The sequence below is a fragment of the Ochlerotatus camptorhynchus genome, unplaced genomic scaffold, assembly GCF_037179485.1.
Source record: "Ochlerotatus camptorhynchus isolate MF236.1 unplaced genomic scaffold, CSIRO-AGI_Acam_v1.1 ptg000406l, whole genome shotgun sequence".
Classification (NCBI taxonomy): domain Eukaryota; kingdom Metazoa; phylum Arthropoda; class Insecta; order Diptera; family Culicidae; genus Ochlerotatus; species Ochlerotatus camptorhynchus.
The window spans coordinates 2929062-2945355 of record NW_027040892.1 but is presented as its reverse complement, the minus strand read 5'-3'; the positions used below and the strand labels follow the sequence as shown (position 1 = coordinate 2945355).

The 16294-nt window shown below is 40.2% G+C and overlaps 1 protein-coding gene across 1 annotated transcript in view; it reads right to left on the bottom strand.

Moving 5' to 3' along the window:
- Positions 1-16294, bottom strand: part of LOC135710925 (uncharacterized) — a 209204-nt gene that overhangs the window by 6158 nt on the left and 186752 nt on the right. Inside the window, exon 7 of the mRNA XM_065233630.1 lies at positions 3948-4167. Within this exon, the coding sequence (XP_065089702.1) occupies positions 3948-4167 (220 nt within the window). The remainder of the gene's footprint in view (positions 1-3947; positions 4168-16294) is intronic.

Here is a 16294-nt window from a genome sequence, read left to right as displayed (position 1 = left end):
TGATTGGGAGCAATATCGAACATTTATGGAATATAACTTCGATCCAAACATTCCTTTGCAAACCAAAGATGAAATTAATTATGCTCTTGAATCTCTGACTACTTCTATAGTTGAAGCAAGAGCTGCCTCAGTACCAAAATGCGAGGTTAAATTCGATTCAATTATAATAGACGACGATCTTCAGCTCTTGATCCGTCTTAAAAATGTCCGTAGGAGACAATATCAAAGAACACGCGATCCTGCCATGAAAGTTATCTGGCGGGATATACAAAAACAAATTAAAAAACGATTCTCTGCCCTGAGGAACAAAACTTTTGAAAATAATGTTTCTAAATAAGACCCGAGTTCCGAACCCTTTTGAAAACTCACAAAAATTTTGAAAAAACCTCAAAAGCCAATTCCAGCGCTTAAAGAAGGTGGTAAAATTTTGATCACAAATTTGGAAAAAGCTCAAAAACTTGCTAAGCAATTCGAGAGTTCCCATAATTTCAGTTTGGGTCTTACTAGTCCTATTGAGAATCAGGTTGCTCGGGATTTTCTGAATATTTTCTCTCGGGAAAATATTTTTGATGATTCCTGGGGGACTTTTTTTATACGAAGTAAGGTCTATAACTAAAAAGTTTCAAAATATGAAAGCTCCAGGTGATGATGGAATTTTCTATATCCTCATCAAAAAACTCCCAGAGAGTACCTTGTCTTTCTTGGTAAAATTATTTAACAGATGTTTCCATTTGGCATACTTTCCTGATAAATGGAAAAATGCAAAAGTTGTTCCAATTTTGAAGCCAGATAAAAATCCAGCTGAAGCTTCTAGCTACCGTCCAATAAGTTTGCTTTCTTCAATAAGTAAACTTTTTGAAAAGATTATTTTGAATAGAATGATGCTTCACATCAATACGAACTCAATTTTTGCAGATCAGCAGTTTGGATTTTGCCATGGGCATTCAACTACTCATCAACTCTTAAGAGTTACCAATTTAATTCGTTCAAACAAATCTGAAGGCCACTCAACTGGAGTTGCTCTTCTAGACATAGAAAAAGCGTTCGACAGTGTTTGGCATGAAGGTTTGATTGCTAAATTGAAAAAGTTTAATTTTCCCTCTTTACATTATGAAATTAGTTCAAAATTATTTAACAGACAGAACTCTGCAGGTAAATTATCAAAATTCCAAATCTAATCGACTATCTGTTAGAGCAGGAGTTCCTCAGGGTAGACCTCCCTGATTTGCCTCAGGGTTGCCACAAATCTTTGTTCGCTGATGACACAGGCATTTCCGCTAAAGGAAGAAGTCTTCGTGTTATCTGCAGCAGACTGCAGAAAAGTTTAGATATTTTCTCTTCCTATTTACAAAAATGGAAGATTTCTCCCAACGCTTCCAAAACTCAACTTTTAATATTTCCACATAAGCCTAGACCTTCCTTTATGAAACCTAGTAGTAGTCACATAGTCACTATGAGCGGAGTTCCAATTTCCTGGTCAAACCAAGTGAAATATCTTGGATTAGTACTTGACCAAAAATTAACTTTTAAAGACCACATTGAGGGCATTCAAGCCAAATGTAACAAATATATAAAATGTTTGTATCCTCTTAAAAACAGAAAATCCAAACTTTGCCTGACGAATAAACTTCTAATATTTAAACAAGTTTTTAGACCGGCCATGCTTTACGCTGTGCCAATATGGTCTAGTTGTTGCACTACCAGGAAAAAAGCACTTCAAAGGATTCAGAACAAAGTTCTGAATATGATTTTGAAGTTGCCTCCCTAGTATAGTACTACCGAAGTACATAGAATTTCGAATGTTGAGACTTTAGAACAAATGTCCAACAAAATAATGAATAATTTCAGGCAAAAATCGTTGCAATCCTCAATTGCAACGATTAATTCCCTTTATAATTAGATAAGATTTAGTTTTAGTTTTTAGTTTTACTGACATGCAGGTTTAAAAAACCTGTTTCAAATACTGAATTGCCAAGACAGGAACAATGTAAAAACACTTAGATGTATATCATAACAATTAAGGCTGGTAAGTTACTGCAGTAACTGGAGCACCTAGGTTAAAAATGAAATGTAATTTATTTTGAATTTGGAACAAATAAAGAGTTAAAAAAAAAAATATTGCGGGGCGAAGTTGAGGGCCCGGAAAAAAAACTCACATGATTACCAACCGCATCCGGGAGCTACGAGTCGAACGATGCAAGAAAATCTTGAACTTCCTTAAGTGAAAAAATCCGGAAATCATGTTCACCGACAAGAGCATGTTTACCGTCGATCCTGTATCAAATTCCAGAACCGACCGGTATACTAGTTCTCTTCCGGTAAAAGACGTGGCAAGGTCAACACGGCGGTCTACATCGGGATTTTAAGTAAGTATGTTCTTCCGTGGATCAAAGAACAGTACGGTCCGAAGCCAAATGTTGTATTTCAACAAGATGGGGCTTTGTGCCACACCTCGAACCGCACTCAGAAGAGATTGCAGGAGCATCTTCCGTTCTGGACGAAGGATATGTGGCCGCAATCCAGCCCCGATCTTAATCCGCTGAATTACTCAATATGGCGCGTCATAAAGGCCAAGGCCTGTTCTAAACGCCACCCGAGTACAGTAAGCCTCAGACAAACATTGACCCGTACCTGGAGATAAATGGATCCAGACTACTTTATTAGAACCACGTCTTTTGGCCAGTAGCTTGTTTGGTTTTTTACTGGCCCGAAAATATCGAAATCCTTCACGCTGACGAATCTTTCTGACGGTGCTTTGGATGGCATTGAATTTCTTGGTGATATCATAATCCGACAGCCCTTGGTTTGCCCAAACCGTTCTCAACACCCTCAAATACAGTTTCCGATCCTTAGTTCCACAACGACGCTTGCTATGATCCTGCCGATCGATAGTATGCCGCTCACGGAAACGTTTGAGAACACTGCACACGGTCGATTTTTACCAATTTCAACGACTTCACGATTTTTGAACCTGACCACGACGGATTTTCCAAGTGGGTGTTCAAAAATATTGTTCCGTTCGTGGCTTCTTTCAAGTATAACTTCTTTTAAACAAAATGAATCATGCAGATATATGCAGACGACTGAAGCTCATCATAGAAATAAGTAATTCTAGCGATGCAAGAAATTATTAGATTCAACACCTGGGGTAGTAAAAGTCTACTTCAACTGAACGTAAAACAATGTACCGCAATAGCATTAAGTAGAAATTTGAAACACCGCATATTGAAATATCATTAGGTAACCAAATAGTAGACAAATGCAAAATTGTAAGTGATCTAGGCGTAATCCTAGACTCCAAAATAACTTTTGTAAAACTTTATAATACGATAATTAGTAAAGCAAACAGAATGATAGGCTTCATTAAAAGGTTCATTCATAATTACGAAGACCCATACACTATTATATAACACATGTAAGACCAATTCTGCCACCTATTTAGTATGGAATCCATAAATTTCCATACACTAAGAATGCATAGAATCTGTCCAAAAATAATTCCTTTTATATGCTTTATCTAAATCGAATTGGACTGCATTTCTATTACCATCTTATGAAGCGCGCTGCTTGCTCATCAATATACAAACACTTAAGAGCGCCAATTTACAATGCTTTTCTTCATTAACGACATTATTTCACTGCACACAGATTAAATTATCAATTAAACTTTTACACACCTTGTCGACATCTTACAACACGGAATTTATTTTCTGAAAAATCCTGCAGAACAAGCTATGCCAAAAATAGTTTAATCAATCAACTGATACGCCTACATAATATGCATTGTGGAACTATTGACATGATATGTAAGTAAACATTGCAATAATCATTGTATGTAGTCTACATTGGCTTGACGAAATGAATAAATAAATAAATAAATGTATTGACAGAATAAAGTAGACTTGTGTTACAAATGTTATATCCACAAAAAAAAAACTACTACTTACATGCACTTCCAGCTCAAACCCTGGCAGGAAGGTCACCGGATTCGGATGGAAGGGCACATCGTACGGCGAAGTTCTGAACTGAACCAACATGTCCGGCCCGCTGGATACGATATCGGGCAGCGCGTCGCCACCGCAAATCCTTCCTATCTCGGGTGCCTCCAGCGATTTGCCATCGTGTATCGTGAGGTAATCCTGCTCCACATCGCACTGCTCCCAGCTCCTGTTCCGAACAGACAGAAAGTATGGAAAAGTTCAAGTACCAATCCAAGCATTTAGAACAAACTTCCGACCGACCAACTTTCACTCTTCACGCTCGATTGATTCCACAATCGAATTATCACTTGCTCTTTCCCCCCCACCCACAATCACACTCACCCATTGAGGAACAATTGAAAACTCTTCGCCTCTTTCGGGTTCCTTCCCCCCTCAGAAAGGACCAACTTCCCTTGATTCAATATTACAAAAATCAAAGGGAACGAAAAGTTTTCCTCAAAACTTCCCTCCACCAGCAAGCCACAAAACCTAGTTTGAACTCAGTCATCCAGGTACCTTCCTATTGCGCTTACAAAATACAATCCTTTATCAATAAGCAAAGATTTCCCCCTTGCTTCGATCCGCAGCAGTTGCACATTAATATTCCGAAGCGCGCTCACCGTTGGGGTTGCAATATTTAAGCGATCCGGAACCAGCTCCCCGCCCACGCCATCCCACGCTTTCTAGGAAAAACTTTCCACGTTCGGTTCGATAGAGATAAAAACCCCGTTTCCATATGAAATAATAATTCCGAAATAATAATTTACAAGTTTTGCATCGGAAGCTGCCACTGCTGTACGTACCCAGCTGGTTTGGTCTCGAGATAAATCTAGGGAAGAAATTGCAAACTGGAAAAGATAGCGAGCAAATCAACCCGGCCAGCACCGGGGAATAGCGCTCAGGTGTTGCAGTTTGCTGGGAAATCGAACTAGATAGGTAGGTACCGATCCCCGGCCAAGGTTGTAAATTTAGTTTCAACATTTAAACCGGTCCGTGCCATTCGTTGTCGTAGTCGTCGTTGCCATTGCTCGCCATCGGTGTGTGAGAAGCAATAGCTCTTCCTGATGGTTGCACACGTGCGTTCCGAGAAGGTACAGAATGTAGGAAAATTTATGGAATCCAAGGTGGTGGAAATGTTTAAAGCGAAGGACTGAACGATGGTGGTTTTCGCGATGATTCGTTCGCTGAATGCTAATTGGTTGGAGAAATTTTTCCAAATGAGGAAAAGATATATTTATGTATGCATCAATGGAAATTGATTTGAGGGGAAAGGTTTGGATATCTTTGGCAGAAAACGGGAAATATTTAAAAATAAGCACACTTTCAGAATTTGTTGGGTAAATATGCTGAGCAGTGCAGTGAGCACCTTCAGTGAATCTCGATGAACCTCCAAATATCGCTCACTAAAGGCAGCCATAGTTTTCATGATGTGTGCACCTATCACTTGACGCTATCTGGATCCCAAGGTCTTGGAAATTATCAACTTTCTCAACTGCTTACTCAGTAGTTTGGAAGGGTTGTCAGTGATAACGTCCAATGATTTGGTATTTTTGACGATGATTATAAGACCTGAAGCAGATGAGTGATCGATCAGGTTGCTGAGCTTTCTCTGCATATCAAAGCACCATTGGACAACGTCATTAACCAAATCAAAGTCGTTGAGGTGATTCATAATGATAGGCTTCAAAAGCAGCTCGCTGGTCGGAACATGGCCAATTATACCTGGCATGAAGTTGTAGATTACAATGAGGAACAGTAGTAGTGATATTTATATATCCTTGCCGCAAACCCGCATAGAGTCGAACAAGGTTCCGTTATACTGGACTCTGTACTTGAATGCCTCATACTTCTCTTCGATGGAAGTACCAAGCAACAGGGCTAGCTGTGTATTATCATCGTCTTTATCGACACGTTGTTTCCGATACGATGGTTTACGAAATTCGAAAGCCGCATCTCATAGCACAACTGAGCGGTTGCAGGCCAAATAGCGAAAAATTAATTAATGAATAGAGATTTTTTATTTTTTATTTTTGTCGAAAATTTGTGATTTTTATTTTGGTGCCATTACGAAAATTTTGGCGAGTGTCAAAGTGGCTGAATTCCGGTACAAGCTTAGCTCTTTGCCCCTAGTGAAATTCTAGATAGAGCTGGAATTAGGGCATACCAGCTTTTTTAAACAATAACAATGAAGGAGAGTTGGTTGGAAATGCTAACATGAAGCTTTAGTGTGATAATTTATCAGCTAGAGAATGATCTTTAGAAGAGAGTAGGTGGATAGTTCCGTTAGAGTACGGCAGTATGAAAATTGAATAGAAGTTGAAAATGAGCGAAGGGCCATTAATGCGACAGATTTTTTTTAAAGATAGACGCACATCTTTGCCTAACCCGAAAGATGTACGCGGAGACTTGAAGTTTGTCTCCAAGTCTACAGGCAAAAATGTGCGTCCTTCTTTTTGCTCATAAACTGACTGCGGCTGTGGAATAGTTCTAGCGACGTTTTCATCACTACCTAAAGCCCCACGTTGCGAGAGCATTTCCAGTCGATGGTGTGTTATAATGCAATTCTTCTTTACCCAACTATAGCAATGAAGTCAAGGCTCGCCAACGCAAATCAACATCACCACAGGGTAGTGGAATTTCGTCTTTTTGCAATACCACCATTTAAATAATCTAAAAAAGGATAATGGTAATAGAAAACGTTGTACTATAAATCTGATAGAAAAGAAAAATATTAACAAACAAGTGATTTTTTTCTTCTCGTAAGTGATTACAGTGCTTGCTCAATTGTTTCATTCCCTCTAAATGTCAGGTTTTGTTTCTATTTATTTCTTATAAATGCATGTTTTACAATCGCCATCAATATCGATGATTTAGACATGCTATCATGAAAATGCGAAGGAACTTTAAATATAAATATGAATGCTTATCAAATAGAGCTGTCAACTAACACTTCTGGGCTAAAAATCACCTAAATAAAGAATTTAAAAAAAGTCTGATGTTTTTTTTTTAACTAGTTTGTTAATTTCCTAAGGTCAGTCGGGTGTGACACTTTGCGGAGCCAAAAATCCGTATCTTTTTAATTAACATTTAAACTGCATATTTTTTTTCCTCTGTTTGGGACCTAACACCACTGCGACCAGTAATTTTATCTATTGTAGTATATCCTGTGTCCTTAGTTTAGTGCATGTCGTATTACTCCATCACTATTGAGAAATGATGAAGTATTCGGTTTTTTTACAGTTGTCATTTCCGCATTTATCGCAAGGATCCGACTCTAATTGAAAGGTCCCGCTATTTATACCCTTCGGAGTGTTGAAACACCCTCCAAAGACGCGCCCCTTTGTCAGTCCAAATTGGATTCCTTAGCAACAAAATTAAGGTATGACACCGATAATGACCATGCATCAGAACCCTAGTCTTAACCACTTCAAACTAGGGAACAACGAATAGAAGATAAGCAATCACATAGATCAAGACTAACTAACTTATTTTTTCCTTGTTTCAAGATCATCCTCGGTGGACAAAGCCGAGTCTTGTCACTATCAACAAGGCGTAAACAGTAACAAGGACTAAGATGTGTTCCTTGGATTACTGAAAAATCCTGTTCCCCTAGTTTGAAATAGTCAGGACTAGGAATCGGTGGTAGATCTTACATTCCGTATCGTACCACGAAAAGGTGATCCACCCACGTTACGGGGCAGTAATTAAGGTTAGTATTGGGTACCAATTACTCGAGGCGGGCTCGAGGTTAATGGGTAACAATTTCGATTGGAAGGATCTAGGTAGGAAACAGGTTTCTGAAGCTTCTTTCAGATACTACTCTCGAACGGTTGACGTGGCTGCTAGCTGACCAGGGACAAGTAGCACAGAAACAGGTGGATAATAAGCCTAGGACACAATGGCTGGAAAATGTGTAGAAAGGAGGGGATGATCACATCAAACTCGTACATCAGACAAACAAAGGAATTCGTAGATCGCCTGCATGTAGGGAAGATCACGGGTTCTCAATACATCTCTTATTTCACGGAAAGGTTGTCTACCTCAGGCCACTAGGGTATCCAATAGTCGTGCTCTGGAGGCGTCATTACCCGGGCAATACCAAACTGCGTGATCGATGTCATCATAACCGGTTCTGCACCTACATATATTGCTGTTAACGAGGTTTATTCTATAGAGATGTGCGTCTAGCGAATAGTGGTTGGACATAAGTCTTGACATCACGCAAATGAATCCCCAACTTACATCCAGACCTTTAAACCACGCTGTCGAAGAAACATTTGGAGTAATGGAATGTAACCACCGCCCAAGAGAATTATTTGTCCAATCGTTTTGCCAACTTAAAAGAGAACTCTGACGTACTAATGGGTAAAATTCATGATGTGAAATTCTTCTATCATAAATCTCGCCTTGTTGTGCGCCTACCTTTGCGAGAGAGTCTGCCTTCTCATTGCCTGGGATTGAGCAATGTGAGGGGACCCCTACAAAGGTACTCATATATGATCTTTCGACCAGCACACTCATCTGCTCAGTTACCTTTGAAAGGAAATAAGTGCCTACCCTGTTTCATCGACCGAATAGCCTCAACCAAACTGAGACTATTCGAGAAGATGAAGTAATGGTCTGTGGGCATGTCGAAAATCATCCCCAATGCTGCTAGCTCAGCAGCATAAACGGAACAAGGTTCCTGAAGTTTCCGAAAGGCGGTTGAGTATTCATTGAAGACGCCGAAGCCAGTGGATCCATCAATGCGTGATCCATCAGTGAAAAATCTTCTATTGCAATTGACTTGTTGGTACTTTTCAGCAAAAATGCGGGGAATTGAGATAGTTCGAAGTTGATCTAGAACTCCTTTAATAGCCTGTTTCATGGAGAGATCATAGTCAATGGGGGAACTGTAGTTAGTAAAGCGTACACGAGGGGGGTTATAGCACGGAAGGCTAATATCCGATGACATATAATTAAGATAGATTCGCACAAATCTAGACTGGATCCTCAATTTGAGCATTTCTACGAAGTTTCAGAAACTGTTCTGCCGGGGTTTGACGCCCGCTAGAACCTCTAGACTCATATTGTGTGTTGAATGCTTTTCGTTCACTTTTGTATCTTTTACATCCACCTCGGTTACCTTTATTAGGAAATGTGTGGTCATCTCTAGCTTTATGAAAAAAAAAATGGGTGGAGTCCCTGGAGAATTTTGCTCATGCTTCTAGCAGTTAAGTCGGGCAACTTTATTGAACACGACTAGTGGCTTCTCGTTATCGAGAGTGGCGCATAAGCCACTGCGTTTAGACAGTCTCTCTTAGCGCATTCAACTGACGGTTACATTGAATACGTTCCAATTTGATTAGGTGGCTTTTTCTTGCCGAGAGGTTGCAAAAATAGCCATACTCAAGAACTAAAAGAATTGTCACCCCACCATGTCCCGGGAATTGATAGTAGAAACTTGATCCTTTGTTGACACTTTTGTTTCAAATACTTAGTGTGGGTACCCCAAGTGCATTTTGAATCAAACCAGACTCCAAGTATTTGAAGGTTAAAGATTGGGTAATGTCTCTGTCCAAAAGATTTAGACGCAGTTGGGCTGGAAACCACTGCCATGTCAACACTACCAGTTAAGTTTTTTTGTGGTGAAAACTCGATCCCCAAATTTCTTGCCCAGAAGGAAAGATTATCTAAGGAGCTTTGCAATGGTATTTGCAAGATTTCCACACGTGGACCTCTCAGGGAAACCACGGCATCATCTGCAAGCTGTCTAAGTGTGCATAGATTATCCAACTAGTTATCAATATATTTAACATAGAAATTATAAAGTAAGGGTCTTAAGCATGAACCTTGGGGTAAGCCCATGTAGATAATTCTAAAAGTTGTCAGTTGACCTAGATTGAAGGTCATTTGAATTTCGGACAGCAAATTATACAAGAAATTATTTAAAATACCGGGTAATCTACAACTGTGCAGATTAACTGACAGTATGTTTATGGAAACTGAATTAAATGCGCCCTTAATATCCAAAAAGACTGAAGCCAATTGCTCCTTATGCGCAAAGGCCAGTTGAATATCAGATGAAAGCATCGCTAGACAATCGTTTGTTCCTTTACTCTTCCGGAAACCAAATTGCGTATTTGAAAGTAGATTGTTTGATTCAACCCAATGGTCGAGTCTTAATAGGATCATTTTTTCTAATAATTTCCTCAGGCATGATAACATAGAGATCGGACGGCAAGAATTGTGATCAGATGAGGGTTTCCCAGACTTTTGAATAGCTATTACTTTAACCTGTCTCCATGCTGGGGGAACTATTTTGAGTTCCGTAAAGTAATTATACAGGTTAAGTAATCGACTTTTAGCGATATCGGGAAGGTTTTTTTGAAGGTCGAATTTGATCATATCGCTTCCCGGAGCAGAGAAAGAATCGCCATTGAAAATTCCAACATTGTGAATGGTTCATCCGGAGAACCGTTACTTTGGCATATAGCGAACTTTTTTCCACAGCGTTGTCATCGAGGTTTCTCTAGAAAGTCCCTCGATAAAAGTACGCCAGTATTTTTTTTTTCTTTGCTTTCAGTAAGTTTTTAAGGTTTTCTCAAGCTTTAGATACTGATTGATGTTGAACTAAATTTAAACTAAATTAATCCCAAATGAACTTAAACCTACTTAACCTAAATGAACTAACTAAATCCTAAACCTAAACTTAAAGTTAAATCATAATTCTATAAATTGAAACGAATCTAAAACTAAAACGGTATCACCCTAATCCTAAACCAGAGATGATAAGAGAAGAGAGATGGAAACTGCGCGCATGCGCTACACACTGATGCCCACTTGTAGTGGTCACTAAGTACATTGTACATAGGTAGGATAGAGGAGACAATTGCAAATATAGGATAGTACAAAATATACCGTCGGAAGCGATACATCCCTTTTTCTGTCCTGTTGTCCGGTCGTGGAAGAAAAGGAAACAAGTGCAGTATTGCAGTCAATTTACGAATTTCGTTGTTCATCCGAAAGTGCGCGAGTGAAGTGCAACTGTGTTTTAAGCACAGCTTGCAGTAAATATATCTCCGATATCCCCCAAAAGTGATTAGTGCAATACAAGTGCATAAGGCACGACTTGTGGAAACACTGATTCGACATACATCGACCCATCTACGTTGGTGTTTTCATCACAACAATCTTCTTGGCCGTCTATATTTCACGACGGTGGAAAATCCTTCGAAAACGAACGGGAAGATACTTTTCAAAAAGCTCAGATCTTTCACGCCTACGAAAAATCTTTAAATGCATCGGATTTCTCAAGATAAATCTTTGAAAATTCGTCATCCCAATGACGAATCTAATGATAGTGAGTTAGAGCACAAAGATATATCAAGACACCTGTCCCGAGCAGGAGGTTTTGCTATTTGTGGTGCTTCACCAGTGTTCAAGATATTCAAGTTGAAATCGTCGCACAAATCATAGAAAATACCCGCTCTATTGTCATAGTATGATCCACCCCAACCAGTACCATGTGACTTCATATCGCCCAGTATTAGAACTGGAGATGGGAGAATAGTAGCTGAACTCCAAAGCTGGCGGTGGTTTATGGGAGTCCTTGGAGGGACATATACAGAAGCTATACAAAGATCTTCAAGTAACAACACCCACCAAGAAATACAACACTGGCGTTCCACTTCTACCGGGAGTGATAAATCTTATCAACCAATATCGGGTAAATAATTACCAACACATGTTAGTGGTGATCGGGAGCCAATCCAGAAAAGATCAACATTTGGGAGAATTCCTCAACTCTCGATGACGTTACGGATGACTCATTTTCATTAGTTTAAGCATTAGATTAACATTGTGTAGTGTAGACTTACAATTCAGTGTAGGCTTCGTATTGCAGGTTAGGTAAGGTAATAATAGAATTCAGTATCGTACTATGGGCTGTATGTATAAAACTTTCATAAATTTTCCATTTTGCATATCGTTTTTTTTTAAGTTTTACTCACAATTATAGTCAATTAAATTGACCAAATGTTGGCTTGTTTTGTACTGCGATTTCGAGCGATTAGTTCGCACGATATTCGAAATCACTTAAATATGCACGAAAATAGCCTCAATAGTAATAAGATTATGCATATAGTATTAGGAAAATTAATAAATTAACTGTAATATTGAATTTCTTCCGCCTTCCACGCACTATCTACCACGCATTCAATTCCGCTCTGTTCTGCCCTCTCTGAGTTTCCGACGCAAAATCTGACGTTCGCCCGTCATCACCGTTTAAGTTAATACTGCAAAGTTGGTACTACGATGCTAACCATCGTTGCCAGACTGTACAGCAACATTCCCGCCCCCGTTACACTGCGTATCCGGAGCAGTTTTATCTGGATCACCGACGTCTAACACGGCTAACTTGCTGACTGGTCTTCTTAAGCATCCCGAGCTCGTCTGAACTGTAGTTCGTCGTACCTGGCCATTGGGGTCCGGCTGTACTTCCATTATTCAACCCCGTATCCAGTTGTTCCGTTTGCTACTATCCGCAATGACCACTAGGTCTCCTACTTCTATTTGTTTGGTATCGCTAAACCATTTCGTCCGCCTACAAATCGTTGGTAAATACTCCCTCAACCAACGGGGCCAAAAGATGTCTAACTGATGTCGGATCTGCTTCCAGCTGCTTACGACTGCCTCCCGGTGATCTGTGGGATTTGTGACTGGTTGCTTGACCCCACTGGAGCTCCCAAGCAGAAAGTGATTTGGCGTTAGGACCTCTTGCTCTTCTGACTCCACAGGCAGGTAGGTTAACGGTCTAGAACTAACCATACTTTCCGCTTCGTCCTCCTTCGTCGTTAAGCTTTCATCCGGTGTCGATACTTTCAATGGCGGATTTGATAGAACGGACCATCCTCTCCCAAGATCCACCCATATGTGGAGCTGAGGGTGGGTTGAACAACCATTTTGTATTGGCATTGGTAAATGTTTCTGCCAGGCCGTTACAGATCTGTTCTCTAAGCACTCTCTCAGCACCTTGGAAGTTGGTGCCGTTGTCGCTGTATACTTCAAAAGGGGCTCCACGCCGCCCGACAAATCGGCGAAAGCACGTTATGCAGCTCTCCGTACTCAGGCTATGCGCAGCTTCGTGGTGAACTACGTGAGTCGTCAGACATGTAAAAAATGACACCCAGCGCTTTGCGTGAGCGCGCCCAATCTTCACAAGCACCGGGCCAAAATAGTCCACTCCAACATATGAGAAAGGACGTTTAAAGAATGCTAATCTGGCAACCGGCAGAGGTGCCATTTTTGGCGTTGACGGTTGTGACCTGTAGACCTTACACTTTTGGCAAAGTTGAGAAGTCTTCCTTACTGCTGCTCGAAGATGAGAAATATAGAAATTCTGTCTTACCTCATTCACCACCATCTCGGGATTCGCATGATGGTTTCTACGGTGATAGTGGACGAGAATCAGAGTAGTCAATCGGTGTGACTTCGGTAAGATTATTGGAAACTTTGCATTGAACTCTGTGTTTCCTGCTGCTCCAATCCGTCCATCCTGCCTCAGTACTCCACACTCATCGATGTATGGAGACAGCTTATAGATTGGTGATAATTTGTCGACATTTTTCTTCCCCGCCTTCATTTGGGCGATCTCGTCTGGATAACTCTCCTCCTGACAGCAGTGCCGAAGAATGCTTTCCGCTCTTCGAATTTCGTCTGAGTTCAACGGCGCTATGTCTCACTGCCCTCTACTTCGTCGAGCATTTCGGATGAACCGGAGTGTATAACCCATTGCTCGGACAAGACGCATCCATCGAGAGAATCGTTCAAACTTCACTAGAGGCTCCAACGTCGAGCCTCCATGCACGAAACACGGCCGAAGTTCCTCCTCTGTACAGACCTTTTGCTTGAAATTCTGTTGTGGCCACTGCTCCTCAGGATGGTAGAGATACTCCGGGCCCCGGAACCACTTCCCTTCCGTCGATTAGCAAGGTCCGTTTCCCCACTTCGTTGCCTCGTCGGCGCTGTTCATTTTGATAGGCACCCATCTCCATTCGCTGCTTTCTGATAGCGTGAGAATCTCCCCGATGCGGCACGCTACATATTGTCGGTATCTTCGGGCGTCTGACCGAATCCAGGCTAAGACGGTGCTAGAGTTAGCGTTAGCGTTAGCGTTAGCGTTAGCGTTGTTATGATATACTTCGTAGATTGGATACTAGCGACACTCACGTCTCTTCTGAAATTCTCAGTTAGACTACTTTCAGGAATAATGCTGAGGAGTAAACATTGGTTCCAATCTAAACAAGAGTAACAGAAGCATGACTGTCGCTATTCCCGGCCACGCCCATCTTTACCATAACTAGGGATAGGGAAGGAAATGTTGATGTAGTACTTACTTAACGAGAGGCCACCGACTTAGCGACACCCTCATATGTAAGTGCTACGGAGTTGGAGGGTTGGGTAGGGTATTCGGTTAGGATTCACCTCAAGTTGGCGATGCAACCAAAAGTATGTATTGTTTATTTGTTGTTTATTTAATCTCTCGATAGCCGGCTATCGAAAGAACATATTAATTTTGTTTAGTGATAATGAATTTTAAGAGTCATGATGGAGAGCTTGGGATTAAACCCATGATTTTCTGCTCAGTAAACAAAAACGATCCCTCCAGGGTCATCGAGCATCTCAGAACCATAACGCTTCGCGACAATACAGGACTACGTTTTCGCTTGATATGCAAATAGTTTCCGAGGTTAATGTTCAATATCAAACATACAAATGATGGTGGCGATTTATTGTGCTGTGGAAGAGCTTGGGGTTAAATCCATGATTTTCTGCTCAGTAAGCAAAATCGATCCCTTGAGGGTCATCGAGCATCTTATAATCCACAGCGCTTTGAATAACTATTATTTACGATAATTACATGAAATAAATAAAATATAAACTACAAACAAAACGTGACTGCTAAAATCTCAAAAAGATATTCTCACAAATATATTTCACGCCACCAGGAATCTCAAAACCATTAGACGTTATAATGATACTCTGCACATTAGGGTGCTTCATTCTGAAAAAAGTGATGAATTTCTGATGGGCCACCCTCCAGTTCGATTCATAGCCCCAAAATATGAACCTGTGCAAAAATTGGTAAAGATTGATGAAGGTTTAGAGGTCGCGCCAATGATTTGAAATTTGTATGGGAATTACTATGGAAGAATTTAAAAAATCGCTTATATCGCTATAACTTTGCTTCTACTTGTCCAAATGTCGAAAAAATTTAGTATGTTATTGCTATGGCAATAAACAAAAAGCCTACAGTTGCTACGCTCAGTTTTGCAGCGTATCAAGAATTATAAAAATGTGAAAAAATGGCAAAATAGGGTAAATTGACAGATGAATATGTACAAGGCAACAACGCCAATTTCATCGCAACAACAACAGGCTTGTTGATCATTGTCATGACAACCACATATTTTTTTTTTCAACGTTTGGACAACTACAACCAAAGTTAGAGCAATGTAAACGAAAATCAATAATTTCCCATACTAATTCACCAAAATCTCCATACAAAATCCAAATCATTGGCGCGACCTCTAAACCTTCATCAATCTTTACCATTTTTTGCACAGGTTCATATTTTGGGGCTATGAATCGAACTGGAGGGTGGCCTATCAAAAATTCATCACTTTTTTCAAAATGAAACACCCTACTGCACATATTAGACACAAGAAGAGGCCAAAAAGCAAGCGTCCGACACACAAAACCCGTCAAATCCACTTGCAGTCACAATCAACGATTCTACGAATCGCGAGCGCTCACGAATCATAAAACCGCTGACTGCGACACTCTGAAAGCGAAATTGACAGGCAAACACCCGCCCTCCAATCTCCACCCGCATCCAACAGCACAAATCTCCATTACAACATCTAACGAATTCAAAACTCCGAAAATCACTCATCTATAGCAAGTGAGTGGAAGCAACCCTGCATGCAACCATTCTTAATGATACACTTGTTCTGCCTATCTTTCTATTAGGCCTGTGGACATGCGTTAGCTTCGAAACTTCTAACCAAACTGGGTAAATTTTCAGATCACAAAAAAAAAAACTTGAAAAAAAAACTTTCAAAGGTAATTACAAGTAAGATAAATATTGATTATTTTACGCGAAAACGAGCAAGTAATATTGAATCTCTTGTATTATATGCTAATGCAAATTGATTGTAACAAAAATAATATGCTTAAATAAAATAAAATATTAATAAAATTATATGCAAAATTTACAAGAAGATCATTACTTTATTGGTGAGAAGTTTTTAATAAGCCCTCCCAGTTCCTCT